This window comes from Dendrobates tinctorius, unplaced genomic scaffold, assembly GCF_039654945.1.
Source record: "Dendrobates tinctorius isolate UK_male_01 unplaced genomic scaffold, ASM3965494v1 ptg000061l, whole genome shotgun sequence".
NCBI lineage: Eukaryota > Metazoa > Chordata > Amphibia > Anura > Dendrobatidae > Dendrobates > Dendrobates tinctorius.
Genome location: NW_027361729.1, coordinates 1,771,190 through 1,792,683, shown reverse-complemented (window position 1 = coordinate 1,792,683; position 21,494 = coordinate 1,771,190). Strand labels below are relative to the sequence as shown.

Here is a 21,494-nt window from a genome sequence, read left to right as displayed (position 1 = left end):
TCCCATCAGGTCCTGTCTTGGCACTTCATTGCTCTGCCTAATCTGACTGGTAATGGCCCTTAAATGGATGATTGAACTGAGTTGTTACCAAGTGGAAACCAGTCAGTAAAATATCATTGCTGCAAATATTAACCCTCTCGCCATCACGTTCTTAATTTGCTGCAGTTATATCTGCGTACAAAACATATTGAGATGTCCCCTTGCTTTTTTAGGTTGATTCACCTTTTTGTTCCTCTTTATGCCTCAGTAATACCATTCTTAATTAAGAAATACAATTTTTCCATTGGTTTTGGAGTAAAAGATCAAATTGTCAATACTTTCAGTCCATGACATCTCAATCCTAATTTTCAGCTTGCCAAAAAATGAAGCGCAATGAACAAAGATTGTCAGTAAGATATCTGTCACATCAATGCATATATCTTTGTGATATAGATTAGAGGGGTAGTTCTCCCTACGTTTGGGTGACAACTTACAGATTGGAGGGGATCCAAATGCTGCTCCTGGAATGCCACATAAGAGATGAGCAGATGACCATATATGTGGCACCTACTCTATTCTCTATGGGGCTGCTGAAAACAGCAGAGTACAGGGCAGTCCAATAGAAACAGAATGGAGCGATGGTGTGTATACATGGCCACTAGGGATGAGCGGACCATTGGACGTTCGAGTTATGGTACACGACCCAAACTTAATTCCAAAGTTTGGTTTGGGTACCAGAACAGTACCTGAACTTTAACCAGACCCTGAACCCTATTCAAAACAATGAGGACCTTAACTTTTGAAGTGGAAAATGTCTCTCCTTCTGCTATGGACTTCCCCCAGAACTCAGAACATTGCAACGGACTTCCGGGAGAAGTTCGTGTTCGGCGTTTAGCACCGGACACTAACTTACCGGTCCGAACTCCGAACTTTTAAGTTCAGGTTCACTCATCTCTAGTAGCCACCACTCCATTCCAACGTTGCATTTCTGATGACCATTCTTTGGATTGGTGGAATGAGACAATATATACATTCTCTGGAATAGACCCTCCCTCCATTACTGACAATATCCCTGAGAAATCCCTAGGGTTTATCCTCTCCTCCTTTGACCCTTGTGGATTGGTGCTGCAAATTACTTCACCACACCAAAAACAAAGAAATGAGCCGGACTTTAAGGTGGTATATGTGCAAAATTTATGAGCACGTTCACACTGTGGCCATTTCACAGACAAATCCTAAGAAAAAAGCAGAGGAAAAATCAATTGAGCATATACCCTACAGCAAGTAAATAAGTGAATAATAATAGTTCATGTAAATAATATAGGGTAACATTATCCTGGTCAAAAAGCCCAAAAGCCATCCCACCGCGACAAGGTGTACCCATCGGACAGTCGTATCCTGTCTCTAGAATTAAATTTTTACCTTGTATCAAACAACCTCAATGTGAAGTTACTTCCCCGGCTTGAAAAGGAGGCAAGGAAGCCACCAGCGCTCTAGCACGTCAGCGTTAATCTACAGCCTCGACTTTGGCATCACAAGCAATAAGGGAACATTTACGGATCTGCAACTTAGGACTAGGGTAGAAAGGGGAAAAGCTGACCCTGTACTAGGACTAGGTTGAAACCCTACGATGGAGTGGGCGACCAATTACTTGTGAATAGACCCACCGACGTTTCCTAGGCTACACTCAAACGAAGACCTATAGGTAGGGGGAAGGGGATCCCTGAACGATCTAGGGACTGGGAACAAAAAACAGGTAACCTCCTAGTAGGAAAATAGAGGAAACTGCAGAAACGAATAGAAAAACAAAAACAGGCAGAACTAGGGGACCCAGAGCTGCACAATATCACACACAGAAAGCAATCAAAATACCAAGTCAGAACACTAGCGGGATTAATACTGTTGTCCAGCAAGGACTGGGAAGCAGGCGCTGGGTAATAAAGGGTGATACAATCACCTGACCAAGACAAACCCAGCACCAGAGGAAAAAGACCAGCAGTCAGAAAACCACAACAAGATGGCGGATGGTCAAATGAAATAGATTCTAACAGGAGCTCCAAGACACTGTGTTTCCAAAGGTGGGCTCAAGGTACCCTTCACATCTTTGGGTACCTAATGGACCCTTTGACACATGGCACAATATAGGTGGTGGGAAAGTAAGGGAACTTCATAGATTTTGCATTTAGTCTCTTTTTGCCTCTACCTTGGGTTGCACATAAACGAGTGATTATACACGAGTCTAAGGTCATCATACTAGCCCATCCTTGATATGGAATAAGTAGAAAGCTATTGCCATTCAGCCCACAATGATACACAAGTTGTTGTTACTTTGTGGCAGAAAGTTAAGTCAGAAAACCCAAATGAAATGCTTTGCACAGCAAGCTGATTTCCCCTGGGAATCGGATACATCAAGTAAGGAACTGCATCAGTTTAATGGAAGCCTTTCAAAGGATGAAATAGTTCACTGATATTCAAAGATTTTTTTTCTTTAAAGACATTTGTAATTATATTCTTGATTTAGTTAGTACAGCCACTTTAAAGTACTGTACTACAAAAGGGAATTGAAAACAAATAAAATGGGTGAGCCTGTCATTGTATTAGATCACGGCAGGTGGAGGCAGCAAGATGGAAGAAAAGCTTACAAGCACATTGTCGAAAAACTTCTTCTAAGGGAAATACAATAAAAATTGTAATTTTATAATAGAATGATACTTTACTTACTTTTGACTATGAGGATACATACATGAGGCCGGATGAAGAGACTACCTGGTGCATCTGAAAAGAACTGCTACACGATTCATTTGTTTTAGTGTTTTAATTCAGGAATTTTTTTTAAAAATTTGCACCTTAAATAAAGATTTCTAAACAGCCTTAGTTTCAAGAGTTTCATGTCAATTTTCCATTTTTTTTGTCTGCTAACTCTTCTGGAGTTCTGTTGCACGGCGGTGTGTGATTTTCCAGTAGCCTTCGAGTTTTGGGTGGCATCAAAAAAGCTCCAAACTGTTTTATTTTAATGGCCTTCAGAACATTTCGAGCCATGGTGACTTGATGGATGAATGATCTGTAGGAAGATCAATCTTATGGAAGCCTAGATAGGTCCACCAGGGTCTTCTACACCATTATTCTGATAATATCAAGTCATTGGATTGCTGGTCTTCCTCTCTGTCTTGTTCCCTCTATTTTTCAGACAATAATATCCTTCTGCATCAATTGCTCTCTTTATACAATGTGTCCAAAGTTAGGGAAGTCTTAGCTTGGTGATTCTTGCTTCGAGTAACATGTCTGGCATGATTTGTTCCAAAATTAATTCATTTATTCTTCTTGCCATCCATGGTATTGATAACCATAGATCCCAAAATTCTTAGGATGCATTGAAACAACTATATTTGGTCACTTTCATTCCACCAAACCTTTGTTGTCCATCTAGTACACTTCCAGTTTTGCAACGGTAGCCGCCATTGGAGCTGGAGATCCCTATGCAAAACACCTCTCCGTCCAGATTGAAATCTTCTGCCTGTGGCAAACACTGCCGCATGTGCTATTACATTCAGCGCTGGAACCTGCCCATGTAAGTGACATCTGCTTTAATAACACATTTATTAGGGAGTAATGCTTTCAAGGGAATATGTAATGCAAGTGATTTCTTCTCTGGGCTGGAAGATAAGCTTAGTTGTTAGGCTCCCCAGGTCTGGTGGATCTTCTAAGCCTTAGGTCTGGGTGGACACACGGACCTCAGGTATTAAAGGGTTTGTCCTGTCCAAATTGATAAGCCTGCAGTCACTCTGTGTAACCGCAGACTTAGGAATCAACCAGCGACGATTAGACGGTTTCCAAGCCAAGACCAGAGGGTATGTATGTGTTATACATACACCTGTTCAAAGCCCATCCAGTGGGCGCACCCTCTAGTCGGACTCGCTCACTGGCTGGCCACATGACTATATGAGGCACGGCCTCGGCTCAATACAAGTGTATAGAAAGAGGCCATGCCCACAGGCCGGGAGTATGCATAACTCATACATACCCTCCGGTCCCGGCTCAGAAACCGGCGAATCCCTGCAGCGCACAGTGCATGCACAGGGGGCTTTATTATTCTACAGTCACACAGACTGACTACAGACTTACCGATTTCGACTGGACAGCTCCTTTAATGCAGCAGGAAGGCACGTGGGAAGTGAGGACATGGCACACACACAGGAATCTCCGGAGCAGCAGGACGGATGAAGTGGAACCCAACAAAGGATGAATGCAAGTTGAAAACACAACAAGCACAGCTAATGGATCAAACCAAATTTGGAACACTAGATTCTCAATCCCAAAATACAGGTGTGTGTCTAAATGGACCTTAAATAGGTGTAAGGAGATGTCACTGATCCGCATCGGACACAGGTGAAGGAAATGGAGCCTAGGATACTTGGACAGATGTTGTGTAACAGTGGTCAATTTACCAGCCTTACTACTGCTAGAAAAGGATCAAATTAAAAGAGGAGTACGTTAAGAAGTTGCAGCTGATGGGAGTGTGGATGAAGTACAGGAAAATAGATAACAGTGGAATGATCTTGTAAAGCCATAATCATCAACATTGACAGAAATACACACTCTGTAATGACTCTATATAATATATGAGTTTCACTTTTTGTATTGAAGAACTGAAATAACTTAACTTTTTGATGATATTCTAATTTTGTGAGAAACACGTGTGTGTGTATATATATATATATATATATATATATATATAAATATATATAAATATATATATAATTATTATTTATTTATATAGCGCCATTAATTCCATGGTGCTGTTACATACAAAGTTATAGATATCGTTAACAGTAAACAAATTTACAATGACAGACTGGTACAGGGGGGAGGGGACCCTGTCCTTGCGGACTTACATTCTACGGGATACATATATATATATATATATATATATATATATATATATATATATATATATACAGCATATATTAATTACAAATAAAAAAATATATCTAGGTTTACATTTTGTTCCATTACTGATTAACATATAAATACTTAATGGTTAATTAGTTAAAGTGTGTGATCTACTTCTTCATTTACAGTTTACATACATATTTAAACTACACTCCTCAAAAATAAAATTGCAACACCAAGAAGGAAAAGTCCTGGAAATGCTTAAATTGGAGGCTGAATGGAATGTTACTAATCTGTAAATTATGAAAGAATGGAAACAACATTTTCAAAATATCTCTATTTATTCAGTATGGAGTATGAGCGCCATGTGCAGAAATCTCTGTACTTGGAACCTCGGCTGTTATCAGTGAGGTTTTGATGCTGAATGCACTTGGGCAAATCATCAAGATCCGCTGCTGGCAGATCCTGTTAAATTACCAAGTATTGATGTCCCAGATTTGCTGGAGACCATGGTAGCATGTTTAGGCTCACCATAGTATAAGCAACATGTGGCCTGTTGTTGTATGAAAAAATATCTCCTGGGACACTTTCACGGTGCCTCGTGAAATATTCTCCATGGCATTTTCCACGCGTTTCACTGATTCTTCATCAGGGGTCATTGGTGGGTGAACCTGGACACACATACCTTTTTACCTATTTGTCCTTTTACTTGAATATATTTGTGCATTATATATATATATATATATATTGCTGCTTTTCTATGGGACTATTTGCAATAGTGTTGGCAACACTATGACAATTTTTTTTCTATCTGTATTTCCTTATATTTTTTGTATGATTTCTGACACCTACCTATTATTTCTATTCGTAATTTATTTGTATATATTTGTGCCTTGGCTGGTTGATCAGACATACAATTTCTTTGTCCAAGCACTTTGTTATAGTAATTTATATCTTCGGAAAGTACTCCATCCCTGTCCTTCTTTTAGGCTCACCCACCTTCCATATTTATTTTCCTTTAACATGTTGGTTATTTATTTCATTAGTTCTTGTCATTAATCATATTTCCTCATAAAGATTTGTATTATTGGTATTTATGTCTGTCCTTGAACTTTTTTCCTTTTTGTTAATTCTTTTATCTCTTGTACAAATAGGACATTTACAACAATTCTATTCAGTCAGATGTATGACCAAAGTGCAATGACTCTACCCTTGAGTCTAGAAGGATGAATTGTTTAGATGGCCTAATATACCCCCCCGCAACCAGAAATTGCAAATCCAGACCCATAATGCAGTGCAGCTGCCTGCGACATTGTAAGGTAAGGGAGGGGGATCTGAGTGCACAGCTCCCTTCCGTCTTCTTTACACCGCAACACATGTTCTGACTGCTCCTTCTTTGCTTTTACCATTTTGACAGAGCCTGTCACCACACAATCAGCAGCAGAGGCGCAGACGGGAATGTGATATAATTATCTTTTATCATTTTAAATACTCTCCTTCTAGAAGGAAAATGTAGAGGGATTTCACGAGAACGGTATTGTGAGAATATTTAGTTGAAATTCAAAGTGATGTGCGATGTTATCGGCACCGTTCATTATGAGTATCATCCCATTACATGGCGTGAAACAACTAGTGTCTGTATTGTAGTAAAAAAAAAGCAAAGCATCTGTCTGATTTCGGCAAGAAAAAAAAAACAGATTTGTACCTTGCTTCAATGCAGAAAAGATAGACAGAACAAGCTGCAGTATAAAATCCTTAAGAAAAAAAACATGGAGACAAATTTGTAGGACTTTAAAGGGGTTGTCCAGGCTTGGGGTATAAATCTGCAGTCAATATACATGACTGCAGACTTATGAATCCTCCGGTGACTGCATCAGGTGCGATTTGCATTCTTCCAGCCACATTCTGACTAGACGTATATGTCTAGTTCATAACCATATTAAGGATACCAATCCCATTCAATCAGATATAAAAATACCAATCCTAAACTATAAATGTGAAAAATTGGGATTATAATGAGGGATATCTATACAAGGATAATCGCAAAATAGAATAAATCACAGAGAAAAGCAAGCGATCAAAGAAATCCAACCAACAAAAAATGTATGAAACATGTAAAAATTTATTCAAGGAAACAGGGAAGCAGGACAGGAATTGGAATCATGAGTTGACCATGGCAGCGTGCAAGCGACCAATGGGGTAAGCATGGAGTGAAAGGACCTATTAGAAACATCAATACAAGGCATATAACTGGATGTATAGTTAAACAAAACAGATGCCAGTTCCTAAAAAGAGTAATACGATCAAACAGGACAAGTACATAAATATATATTATAAACAAATGAACAATAGCAGACTTAATACCTGTTATGGTTGTATGTAACGGTCCACTCCAGCATACCCCCCCAACGCACGTTTCGGCAGATGGCCTTTCTCAAGGGGTACCTTGAGAAAGGCCATCTGCCGAAACGTGCGTTGGGGGGGTATGCTGGAGTGGACCGTTACATACAACCATAACAGGTATTAAGTCTGCTATTGTTCATTTGTTTATAATATATATTTATGTACTTGTCCTGTTTGATCGTATTACTCTTTTTAGGAACTGACATCTGTTTTGTTTAACTATACATCCAGTTATATGCCTTGTATTGATGTTTCTAATAGGTCCTTTCACTCCATGCTTACCCCATTGGTCGCTTGCACGCTGCCATGGTCAACTCATGATTCCAATTCCTGTCCTGCTTCCCTGTTTCCTTGAATAAATTTTTATATGTTTCATACATTTTTTGTTGGTTGGATTTCTTTGATCGCTTGCTTTTCTCTGTGATTTAGTATACGTCTAGTTGGCAAGTGATCGCATGTGTACAAATTGCATACTTGAGCCTGCCTGCTCCCAGCGATGGTACAGAAGAAATCCTGATAGCTCATGCACTGCACGTTGTGAGGATTCACAAGTCTGCAGTCACTTAGATTGACTGCAGACTTGTACCCCAAAGCCAGACAACCAGGGTTGTCACAGGTAGGTAGGCGTTAACTAGGCATGTATTCAGTTTTCTGGATCCCAGGGGGATGTATGAAAAACCACTTTGCCAAGTATTTAGATGGAGGTCTAAAGAAGCAACCGAGTCTTTATCCTTAGTGTGGGTGAAGATGAGCCATGCTTCAGTTAGTAAATGGACAATTACCCTAGAGATCTGGAGTGGCACAAAATTACCTGTTAGAGGAAAATACATACTGGTAATTTCGCAATACGGAAGATGTCTATGCTGCATGTACCTTCCCTCCCAGTGGATTTGATGTGAGTTGTGGTTGTCAAGGGTTTTGCTAACATGTCATGATGTTGTATTGGATTTGTTTTGTGTGAAATGAGAGTTTTTAAAGGGTAACTTTTTTTCTAATTACACAGGTATGCAAAATTTGGGTTTATGAATTTTTTTTTCAAATCCAATGACTGATTCTTATGTTTTCTTATGTCCTGATTTAAAAAAACAAACCACTTCCATTCTTTAACATCATGTATAGATTTTGTACAAAACGCATGTGAAATTACATACAAGCGAGACGAACAAGAAAAATCTTTACTGTTAATGTAAAAGTTCTAAAGTTCGAAGAATGTTCAGGAAAGTCCAAGTCCCTGACTAAAACTTTTAATTCAAGCTGTGAAAAAAGCTGTGGCTCGTTGGGACTAGTGTGAAAGTCTTCGAAAGAACCCTGCTCTTCACGTTCTGAACCTTCTGAATCAAGTGTATCTTCAAGTTTCTCCGGAGGTGAAGGGTTGGGTATTTCTGGACCATGAGGCACAGGGCGAATTGCTGACAGGAGGTCCGATTTTATAATTTCCTTCTTATTTCCTTCTTATTTCCTCCACGTTGCACGTGCAAAAGTAGCAGCCATCACTATGATTTCACGTTTCCCTCCAGATCATAGGCACACCAAAACGAAAGATCTCTTTCTTCCCTTTAGACCACTGTCGCAGTTCTTCTACGCAAACAGAACACAATGCATGTGGAGCCCTCGACCTGTCCTCATCACCTAGTTTTACACCAAAGTACCTGTAATACACTTTTTAGTCAAGTCTGTAATGTTCCCTTGTTGTTTCTTCACTACAAAACAACCACAAATGCAGCAAAAGTTGTTGGGTGAATTACGACACCCCCTTGTAGCCATATTGCTAGAAACAGAAGCTTAATCCACCACAACCACTAAATGCTGAAAGGAATCGCGGTAAGCGCACCGTCACACTCTAATGAACTCTGTCTAAAAGAAAATCTGCCTTTGTTCCCCGTAGCAACCAATCACAATGCAGCTTTCAGTTCTTATACTGCTGAGGTCAAATGAAAACTGTGCTCTGATTGGTTGCTATGGACACCACCACACTGTTATGAACGGTGATTAAAAAAAAAAATCTGTTGTTACTGCCCATAACAGTCAATCACAGCACCACTTTTATTCCTTATACTGCTGAGATAAAATTATATATACGCCATGATTGGATGCTATGGACACCACCACCACTCTTTGGAAGCTGGGTTTAGAAAATCTTCTCTGCCCACAGCAGCCAATCGCAGCACAGCAACAGCATGATATACTAAAGGGCTGTTTACATGTCTAATTTTTTCCTAAGACCTAGTTGTCCAATTTCGATCCAAGTATTGGATCAAACTCAGCAATGCACATCTATGGGTGTGTGAAAAACATTGGACCTCACTCGAATTATATCCGAGTGTGGTCCGATTTTCGCGAACTGACAGAATGGAGTAGGCGGAGAAACTATTTTTTTTCTACGTCCAAGAAAAACTGATGCCGCTCTGATCAAACTCTGATCAGAATAATCAGACCATTATTCTCAAATGGAGAGAAAGAGATTGCAGAAACCAAGAGGAAAGTCCAGTTCCAGGTAAAAACAAATGGGTTTGTTTGAAAAATAGATTTATTTAAAAATACATCCTTGTCGTGAAAAAATGGAAAGGTGGGGAGGGAGAGGGCAATGCAACGCGTTGCGAACATGACTCCGGCGTTCTTTATCACAGGGATGACACCCGAGCTCCACACACAAACTATGGCAGGTGAGCTGGGTTTTCTTTTTTGCAGTACTAGAGAAAGAGTTTGTGTGACGCTACCCTTACTGGCCTTCTCTGTCTGAATATGGGGGAGAGACAAGAGAGGCTGAGACCGGGAAAGTCCATACTCTAATTATTTAGATACTCTTTAATGATTTTTCTGACTAGTAACAAGGAACACATCAGATGTGATGACTTTATGACCCCATGACTAAGTCACAATTGTGGGGGTTCCTTAGACAGCATTTCTATGTATGTCTGTATTGAACCAGTATTGAACCAGTAGTCACACCAAAAACGTCATCAGATAGCTTCAACTCAGCTAAGTGTCATGCTGTGACGGTCTTTGGTAGTGGAGAGGGCTTCATACTGTCCCTGGAACTGGGACTCTAACTCTCCCTGTCCCGGGGATACTCTTAAGGTACTGTCACACTTAGCGATGCACCAGCGATCCCGACCAGTGATATGACGCGGTCAGGATCGCTGGTGCATCGCTAAGTGGTCGCTAGTGAGCTGCCACACAGGCAGATCTCACCAGCGACATAGCAGGGGTCGGGGGTCGCTACTTACCTGTCAGACGAGGCGATCCTGATGTCCTCCTGCCCGTGTCCATGCGTCGCTCGTCTCCCCAGCAGGAAGCCCCAGCAGGAAGCTGACGACGAGAAACGGTCCAGGACGTTCTCGCGCAATCAGTGATAACCAGCGGGGGAGCGGTTGGAGGTAAGTATCAGACATAGCAATATCGCTAGCAATATCGCTATAACATCACAAAAACCAGTGACGTTATAGCTAGCGATATTGCTAGCGATATCGCTTAGTGTGACAGGCCCTTTAATGGTAGAGAGGCCCGAGTCTGTGACCTCCTGTTAATTCCTGGTCTGTCCCCTCCCCCACCCCATTGTTCCTGGGGCAGAAATGTAATGTGAACAAGACACAAAAGACAACAGGGACAACAGAAAACCTCTATCATACAAAAGCACCAACTAACAATAGGTAGGAGGATAGGGACAGGGAGGAACAAACTAAATGGGAACAGGGACCAGGAGATAGACACACCCATACAACAGAACACCTGCGCAACAACTTCTCTCCAAACAATTAGCTTAAGCACACCCCTCAGGAAGTCGAATCTCCAATAGCAACAACAAACTCTCTCCAGCACAGTATCTCCAAAGAGCAAGGAAGAAGAGCTGTCCCTGGCAAGAGAGAGGGTCTGGCCAGGTTTTATAGGAAGAGGTAATGACCCAATCAGAAACAGCTGAAAATGGAGCTGCAAGTTTCTGACCAGCATAGAAAGAGTCGTTAATCTCTTCAACATGAAAGGAAATCAAATTAATTTAATATAGGACCCAAACACACAGGTTAAATGGAAAATCTGTGATTCCCAATATGCAGAGATCTTCTACCCCCAGATCTCCCTGGTTTGATAGAACACACTTGTGACAATAAGAAGATTCCAGAAGAAGTTTATACTCAGGCTGAAATTCTTGTATTATATTAAACAAAACACCAGCAGTCGAAAAGATGATTCTGAACCAGGAATGTATGAAGAATGAGCAATAGACAATCATGGCTAACTCAATACCAACAGAGGAAGAAGAAGGGAGGGGTTAGAGCTAGACTACAGGGAGACGCATAGGACAAACTTCATAATGCAAATCTGATTGCATAGCCATATAACAGCAACAATACAATCATAATACAATACTGTATAGTTCTCAAGTTGTGGGACTTGACAATGGGAATTCCAATGGTTGACCAACTAGAGTCAATGTTTCTTGACTTAAATGTTATGTTGGGGAAACCCCTTTAAACTTAGATAATAACCGATCACATGACAACCTCTGATGCAAAAATAAAGTCATACTAAGAGTTTCTCATCAGGCTCCATCACTTCTTGTACAATCTCTATTACTGTATTGTAATGCAAGTGCTAAAATAAAACAAAACACTAATTTTACGATAAAAAACGAATGGCTCGCCATAGGTACTCACCACGCTTAAGCCAAGCAGCTCTCTGTGTACGTAGTCCAGATTCATTCTGTCGAGGTTTTCCAAGTAATGCTGCAGGCGGGTGTAAGTGTACGGGAAACAGTAGGCAAACTGGTAAACATCATCTTCTCGGTCAAAGCAGAAGGCAAAAGACATGACATAGTTTTTGCGATGATCTGGGCACCGATAGTAGTAGACATTTTTGGAAGGCAGTCTCTGCCTGCAAAGAAATAAAGAAACAAAGTTTATATAGTAATTTAGTTTTAAAATAGTCACAGCGCATGGGGAAATGACTGGCACTGTATGGGGCAACACATAACCTAGACATAGTTGTTTTACAGTCTTCAAGAGGGTTGTGGAATATACTACAGCTGCAGGCTTATGCAAAGGGAATATCTTGATAGGACTCAGTTGGTGCTGTGTTAACTGTTGTTGATAGACTCTCTAGGCTGTATTGTATGACTTCTCAGACTTTTTTTTGGCTTTTCCTTCCTGTAATCCATGTGATGATGATGCAGATACTGATTGTTGTATGTACCAAGTTTGAGACAGTGAGGGGAATTATATGCGAGGGCCATTATGCATCCCCAAGAATGTGCTTGGAAGCATACTGAACCGCTGGAGAGTATTGTAGTCACAGCCACAGGTGTGGATACCATGCAAAATAAAAGTAAATGTGGACTTGGTCAAGCTATTCAACCAAGTTAGTTTAGGAAAATCTGTCTTGGGCTTTAATTTTTGTAGAGATCTGTAGGATGGTAGTGGGACGGATCTCTCCCTCCAGTCCGAGTCTTACAAGTGGCCCATGGACACAGTTTTCATTTATGCCTGCAGTAAAGGTTTTGGTGTGTCAGTGAAAGTGGCCCAGGACTTTATTTTATTATTCTGGGCTGTGATCTGAGGTGAGCAATTGCATGTATGCAGTATTTGGACAATAAAGGACATTTACTTATCTTACTTGGGTCACTACCTCACTATATTCACTAGCGGAAACGCTGCTGCTCTACACAAGTAAAACAGTTGATTCTCCGACAATGTCTGACTGCTGATGATTCTGCTGAAAGCTGAAATCTACAACAGCGAGAACATCACGGTAAAGTTTTTAATCTACATCTAATGCAATTCTGCTTCTACCAACTTGTAGAAGGGTGCAGTGGTGCAAGACATTTTGTCAATTTTGGCTACTTTCACACATCAGTTTTTTTCTGACAGACAGGATCCGGCTATTTTTAGAAAAAACAGATCTGGCGAAATCAGGAGCCGGAACCATTTTTCTCATTTAGTTGTATTAGCGCCAGATCGCGCCACATGGCCTTCCGTTTCTTCCGGTTTTCGCCAGCAAAAATTTTGATTCCAGCGTCTGGAAAAAACGTCTCTAGTAACATTTTTTGTCTGTGGCGAAAAACCGGACAGTGCCAGATCCGGTGCTTCCAGCTTTTTGCTACAATGGAAGTCTATGGGCGCCGCAACGCGCCGGATCCGGAAAAAGACGGATCCGGCCACCGGATCCGGTTTTTTAAGTCTGCGCATGCTCAGATCCAATTGGCCAGCCCCCAGGAAACAGATATAAAGCTGCTAGATGGATCCGGCAGAAAAACGGATGTTTTTTCAGTTCTCCAAAATTTACACCAGATCCGTCACTCCGGCGCGACGCTGGATCCTGCCTGTCAGAAAAATCCTGATGTGTGAAAGTAGCCTTGAAGTGAACATGTCGGCTGACACATGCTGCCCAATCCAGATTACATATATCAGGCACTGGTTGTAGGATCTCAGCCAGGTATGTTTGACCATGAAACGCTGCAGGGAGGAGCTGCCAGGGATCCACCTGTCCGAATAGTCTACAGCACGGCTTGGTCCTCGGCCGCTGTTTTTTTTTTTTTCTCTGAAACGCCGCGCTGCAAACGCCGCACTGCAATGCACATACCCTTGGACAGCTTTTTGTTGGAGCATAAAATCCTTTAATAAACCTTATTTTCTGAATTAATATTAAAATTGTAAAGAAACACACCTTGGAAAACCAATATGCCCAGTGTAGGCATGAAGAGGCACAATGAACCCTACTGCCGTGCTCTGTCCTCTCGGAGCCCTCACTAGGTAATACAGAGTGCACGTTTTTTCTTGATTTCTTCTTTGTAATATGGACTGTAGATTTCCACACAAATTGCATTTCTCTCCATGAGACTTTCACACTGCAAATGTTAATTCATTTCCATAGAAGTAAAATATTATCATCTTAATGAGCAACCTGATGACGAGGTCATGTATTATTGCGGATGCATTTACAATGACTGGATGCGAGTGGCACAGCATTTTACTGGAATTATTCCCATCAGCTTGGCATAAAATGCACAGACCTGCTGAATAAAAGAGATTTTGAATTTTTTTTTAATGTGTTTAAATAGTCAGGATCGCTCTCCTCTGAGTCAGCAGATCGTGTGGTTCTCAGGCATGACTGGGGAAATGCAGGTTGTAACCCAGCCGCGTTAGGAATGTAAATATTGGTTTAGGAAATTGGCACTGAACGCTTTAATTTTATTCGACACCTTCCATTTATCTGCCTGTGTAATGCATATTGTAAGACCCAGACATAGTTATCCTTGCAAGCAGAAAGCAGGGACTGAGCCAAAGGAGACGGGTTCTGAGGACATTTCTTATCTCATACGCTCAGTACATAATACCCAGCTAAGTCTTGAAGGGGTGTCTCCACCTAGATCAATAGTGTCATGTCAATAGGATATGTCATAAATGCCTTACAAATGAGAATCTCACTGCTTGGACTTGCATTTTTCTCTAAACAGGCCTTGGCACGCTGACAGAATGGAGAATTGAGGGTCCCAGTGGTCTGACAGTCAACTCTCAGACAGTTATGGCATATCCTATACATATTCCATCTTTGTCCAAGATGGGCCAAACTCTTTACATCTGCTGTACAAAATATTTCATGGAAAACATATTTGGAAAAGCTGGACGGTAGAGATGACCGGATCGTTTCAAATTTAAATTCATCAAATTTTCCTCCAAAATTCAAATTTGCAGCACATAACATCATGTGGATCTCAATATTGGAAATGGGATAAGAGAGACAGAATCTAGCTATGTCATACACATCACTAGTCTTGCTCCTGACTGTCCTCCACTTGGAACTGCTCATCTCCCATAACCCAGTGGTGGACTAACCACCACTGGACAAGACATGCTAATCCGCTTGATAAACTAGGATGTGATGTCATAGCTGTTGGGCATTACGGGACAGTCCTCTTGGGCTTTGGCAGTCTGTGCTTTGCGTTGCGATCCTCGTCCGAGTTATACAGCCATCTAACTCTTCCCTTGTGGTTGCCAGATTACCAAGAGGAATAATCAGACATTTCAGTTCTCCAGCAGCCCTGTGCCTATAGTTTTGCAGTTTCTTTCAAAACATTTTAAACTTTGCAAAATGTACTTTTCTGATGTTGGACAGTTTGAAAACGCTTCTCTGTTTCAGCCACTCTAAGACATGTATTTTCAATTTATTTTACCTTTCAGCGCAGAAGTTAAACATCTGCTTTATTACCCATCATGACACCGGCTCTATCCCTGCCTCTGGCTAAAGTGTGCAAGTCTAGTTCCCAGGCCATCTGGCTTAAATATTTGTCTGTCATACGTGTGACTCGGAGGCATTTTCTGTCTTAACAGCTCTCTGTACCGCAGTGAAAAGAAAATCTTATTTATTAAGAAAAAAAAAAACGTGGACACTTTAGGTAGTCGTTCAAAGACGAAAACAGTAATTCAAAAGTAAAAAAACAACACACTGCAAAGTCAAGTTCAATAATCCAAAACCCATGAGATCAATATATCCTATTTTTTTTATTTTATTGCAAAATACCTTAAAGGGGTTAGCCATTTTTATTTATTTTTTCGCAAATGTACTGGGAACATGATTTTGTGGCTATTGATAATATATAGGAATTACCTGGTCTCTTCCTATATTTCCTAGTATACCATCCTCACAGACGGCACAGCTCTCCTAACTAAATGCAAACTTAAACAGTTTTAACCAAAAAGATAAAATGTGACACAGTTTATACTAGGTGGAAAAGACAGAATGACACATCTAGACTGTTATTTTACACAATTATGGATATAGCTTTAAAGAAGACTTTTCATTGGATTTTTTTTTTAAATTAAATTTAGCTTCTCATCCAATTACCCCTGATATACTGATTCTTGAACAGTTTTTGTTTTTCTTCTGCGCCTTTCCATTCCAAAGTTATGCCCCCTTGGTAATAAAGATGCAAATTTTCCCTATGACTAACTGGGTGTATACCACAGAATGTCTCTGTGGGCGTAGCTGCATTTTGATTGACCTGAGTCAGAGGAGGAAACACAAATGCCCCCATACATATTTTGGGGTGCACGCACTATTGGTGGAAGGGAAAATTTGCACCATTATTACTGTAGGCAAAAGTCCAAGTCCCATACAGAGGTCAGATATTTTACATTGGAAAGTGATGCAAAACATGTTCCAGTACCTATAGTGCTGGCAGAATGCAAATAAAGAGAAATACAAAAATAGTTGTTACAGAGAAGCAAAATAGACACAGTTATTGGATATTTTTGACTGGTATGTGCACCAAAAGAAGTTTTCACTTGTGACGGCTGAGGATAACAAGACCTTGCTTTTTTACAGGTTTTGTGTGAAAGGGCAGATACGCTGTTAATATGGTTGGAGAGGTAAAAGTTAAAGTGTATTTTTCTTAGATTCCATGTGGCACTTAAACTGCCACCATTAAGCTAAAATTCGAACCCTATTTAGACAGGCCAACTGCGCTTCCAATGTGCAGATAATGATCAGCAATAGATCTTTCTGAGCACATAGACTAACAAACAGGCAATCCCTACATGGGTTGGTGCTGTTGAACAGCCTTGAGACAAGCAGCCACGGGGACTCCATCATATTATTCGAGCATTCCGAAGACACTCAGTTAGCATCCGAGCATGCTCGGATAACACCATATCCGGGCACGTTTCCTCATCACTAGAGATGAGTGAACTTGTTCGGAAAACGATCGCCAATCTCAAAGTCGGCATGAACTTTGCACATTCGGATTCATGTTCAGATTCCCGAGCAATGCCTTCAAAATCGGCAAAATTTGGTAAATAATCGAGATTCCACTAAGGCTGTGTTCTGATCGACGGAAATATTACTGTCGAGAAGATCGTTACTGTTGGTCAGAGTGCTTGCGGGGTCCTGCTGTCAGATGTCAAAAGGTCAGCAGGTATCAGCTGATGAGAGAGTACTACTCCCTTCAGCCTATGCCTGCTGTCGCTAATAACAACGAGAGCAGGCAATGGCTAATGGGCGTAGTCATCTGCCAGTGCCTGTGTTCAATGTAAAAAAAGTTAAAATAAAGAAATAACTATTGATATAAAAATAAAAAAACAGTATATACTCACCTTACACCTAAACTCTGAAATCCTTGTCTTCTGTAAGAAATAAAAAACACCATAAACTCATCTTAATGCCTAACCGCTGATGCCCATGTCACCTGGAGTAAGGGTTAATTTAAAGTAAATACTAGAGTCTGTGTCATTATTTCAAATAAAGGACTTTATTCTGGGTGTGTGTGTTTTTTATACAATATCACTATGGGGTTAGTAATGGATAGGTGTCTTAGGCTGCTTTCACACATCCGGCTTTTTGAATCCGGCGCCGTGCGGCGAAAAGCCGTAGAGGCGGATCCAGGATGTGCCGGAGACACCGGATGCCTGTGTGGCCGGATACGGTGGCGCCCACATTTAAAAGAGCAGCGCAAGACTCACGGTGTTCACGCATGCGCTGTGAGAAAAATCGGTCCAGCGCTATCAAAAAACGTTGCAGCGAACGTTTTTTTGCAGACACGGACGGCTACTTCTTGCCGTATCCAGCAAAAACCGGATGCGCCGCATACCCATCCGGCACGGTGCGGCGACAATACAACTCTATGGGACAAAACCGGATCCGATGCCGGATCCGGTTGTTCCAAATTTCGCCGCATCGTGCCGGATTCAAAAAGCTGGATGTGTGAAAGCAGTCTTATCGTCGTCTCTCCATTAGTAAGCTGTGGGCTTGATTTCACCAGACAATACAAAAGTGACATAACTCACAAAAATATGAACCCCACTTGCACACCCCCACAGGGCAATAGGGAAGAGCCGGGCAAAGCGCCAGAATTGGCGCACCTAATAGATGAGCCTTTTCGTTGGCGCCAGCAGGAAGCCCAGCAGGAAGCGCTCAACGAGAAATGGAGCTGCACGATCTCGCGTGATCAGCGACAGACAGCGGGGGAGCCGGTCGGAGGTAAGTATCACATAGCGATATCGCTAGCAATATCGCTGCTGCGTCACAAAATCGGTGATGCTTTAGCGATATTGCTAGCGATTGGTTGCGTCTTTATTTTAGTTTTTCCTTTTCGCGTCCGTTCGGCTAAGCCAAAGACATTGCTTGCTTCTTGAATTAACCTTTATTGTCCTACCCTGTGCACTATTTACTTCCCCCCCCCCCCCCCCTCTTTATTACTATTTTTTTTTTTTCATTTTTTTGCGCTCTGCCTTCTGGAAAAGGACACCCACACACTGTGACCGCAGCTGCTCCTATTAATTTAACGCCATTACAAAAATTAAAATTAAAACCAATTACGTTGGCTGGTTTATAGCCGGAAAGAAAAAAAACCGCTTGAGTGTGATTGTTCCCTCTGGTTATGGACACAAAAATAAATAAATAAGTAAAATTCCCAACCTAGAGCTCGCTGCCAGCGGAATACTAATACACTCAAAAGCTGGCAGGACGCAGTCACATTCCAAGCAGTGGAAAATCATCAAGTGTCGAAGAGAGGGTTTTTTTTTTTTTTACATGTTATGATCAGAGAAAAGTCACAACATTAAGAACAATTAGAGACCCTGGGGTGGTAATCAAAATGATGTGCTCAGCGCTCACATATTAGGGTACGTGCGCACATACAAATTAATGACTTTTGATTTTCTGTCAAGGATTTTGCCACTGATCCACAGCAAATTAGTAGGAAAAGCCACAATAATATCTGTATACACGGTATGTTTTAGGCTAGTTTCACACTAGCGTTTTGAGGCGCAGCGGACGCTCGCCGTGAAGCTCCGCCCCCTTCCGGGCCTCCTCTGGTCAGCTCCACCTATGGGCGCATGACGCTGCATGCGACCTGCGTACCCTATCTTTTGCATTGGGTACGCAGGCCATGCGCAGGTATGCTTTTGCCGGCGCATGCGTCCTTTTGACGGTGCGCCGACCTGTGCCAAACGCATCGTGTTGCATTTTGGTGCGGCCGGCGCACCGTCAAAAGGACACATGCGCCAGCAAAAGCATACCTGCGCATGACCTGCGTACCCAATGCTAAAGATGGGTATGCAGGTTGCATGCAGCGTCATGCGCCCATAGGTGGAGCTGATCTGAGGAGGCGCGGCAGGGGGCGGAGCTTCACGGCAAGCATCCGCTGCACCTCAAAACGCTAGTGTGAAACTAGCCTTACGGAGGTTAGTTGTGACTTTGCCTGGGATTTTACAATTTGCAATGGCAAGGGTGACATTTTTTAGGCAAAATCGGCAGCAAATATTAACACATTCCAAATTTTTAAATTTGCACCCCAGGTCAATTTTTTTTTCACAGTGTGTGAATTACCGTAGATTTGGTAAAGTCGCATAAATTTTGTGGATGCTGTAATATATTACAGATTTTTCAACCAACTGTCTTCTGTAAAAGACAGATTATTAACTTTACAGTCTCTCCTGGCAGAACGATCTCACAGATGGATTCTCAGTTAACTCATTCTGCATTCAGCGATAGACACAGTACAACACAGAGGCTACAGAAGGCAAACTGTGCAAAATATTTAAGAAAAAAGAAATGCCAAAAAATATTTTTAAGCTAAAAATACCGGCACTTAAATTGGAGTCTTTCAGCACGAAATGACTGTTCAAACCAAGCACATGCGCTCAGTGCATCCTTGGCGTGGTCAAACCGTTCTGGCATCTTCCCAGCCATTTTTTTGTACTTATTTGTGCTCCCTTCTCCCTAAATTGACAGCTCTGGTTCTTGAGTAGCCAGAGAAAGGCTGAGATAGCGAGTGCAGTCAGACGGCAGTATGAACCTGGCCAAGATCAGAACGTAGTGCACGGACTGGCTGGCGGCTCTCTTGACCCAAGTGTGACATCTGCATAGAAATACACGATCAGGCGGAGTCACTATGTTTCCCCACATAAGGAGGTACAGAGTGGCCAGAAATGAACACAATAATTATAAGTCAAAGAATTATCTAATATATAAAGCTCAATGTGTGTATGTCCGGGATTGGCATCCGCACCGTCGCACACGTCTGGACCCTGAGAGCGTCATAGGCTATGTTGTGAGGCGAGAATTTAACCCCGCGCATTCCAATTCACCAAACAATTTTGCCCCTATCTACATAATGGGGAAAAAGTGAAAGGAAAAGTCTTGGAGGCAAATTGACAGCTGACAGATGTGAACAAGGGGGACTTATAGAATGAGAGCGATGGCGCCAAACAGTATATACCGTACAGTTGCTAAGGTGGGGCCCTGACATGGGATACTCACCACACACGGGGATATGAACACACACAAAATGCGCCACACACTACCACGTGCTCCAACACATATAACACCCTCAGCACACATTTCACCACACATACACCAACCTCGCCACATAAAAGTCAAAACACAAAAGTCGCCACTCAAAACTCGTCACGCTGTCACAGAGCTGTTTAAAAGATGAAAAATGAGCTGTGATTGGTTGCTATCAGCAACAGTTTTCTTTGTAGACAGTTGTGGTAACTGAGGCCTATTATTCTTATCATTTCTATGGTGTTATCGTCCTTCTGTAAAGCTGGAAATAACACAATTTATTACCGTGCCAACACAGACCACCCTCTGACACAGACAGCAGGGGGAGCCCAGTATCACACAGAATAGGATTAGATACACGGCTCAGCAGTCAGTATCACACAGGATAGGATTAGATACACGGCTGAGCAGTCAGTATCACACAGAATAGGATTATATACACGGCTCAGCAGTCAGTATCACACAGGATAGGAGTAGATACACGGCTCAGCAGTCAGTATCACACAGGATAGGATTAGATACGCGACTGAGCAGTCAGTAACACACATGATAGGATTAGGTACTCGGCTCAGCAGTCAGTATCACAGAAGATAGGGTTAGATACATGGCTCAGCAGTCAGTATCACACAGGATAGGGTTAGATACACAGCTCAGCAGTCAGTATCACTCACACAGGATAGGATTAGATACACGGCTGAGCATTCAGTATCACTCACACAGGATAGGATTAGATACACGGCTGAGCAGTCAGTAACACACAGGATAGGATTAGATACACGGCTGAGCAGTCAGTAACACACGATAGGATTAGATACACGGCTCAGCAGTCAGTATCACACAGGATAGGATTAGATACACGGCTCAGCAGACAGTATCACACAGGATAGGATTAGATACACGGCTGAGCAGTCAGTAACACACAGGATAGGATTAGATACACAGCTCAG

The 21,494-nt window shown here is 41.8% G+C and overlaps 1 protein-coding gene across 3 annotated transcripts in view; it reads right to left on the bottom strand.

Annotated features, from left to right (window-relative positions):
• AGBL4 (AGBL carboxypeptidase 4) overlaps window positions 1-21,494 on the bottom strand; it is a 1,778,944-nt gene that overhangs the window by 763,296 nt on the left and 994,154 nt on the right. For all 3 annotated transcript variants that reach the window (XM_073579164.1, XM_073579165.1, XM_073579166.1), the window contains exon 5: window positions 11,925-12,141. In XM_073579164.1, coding sequence (XP_073435265.1) covers window positions 11,925-12,141 — 217 coding nt within the window. The remainder of the gene's footprint in view (window positions 1-11,924; window positions 12,142-21,494) is intronic.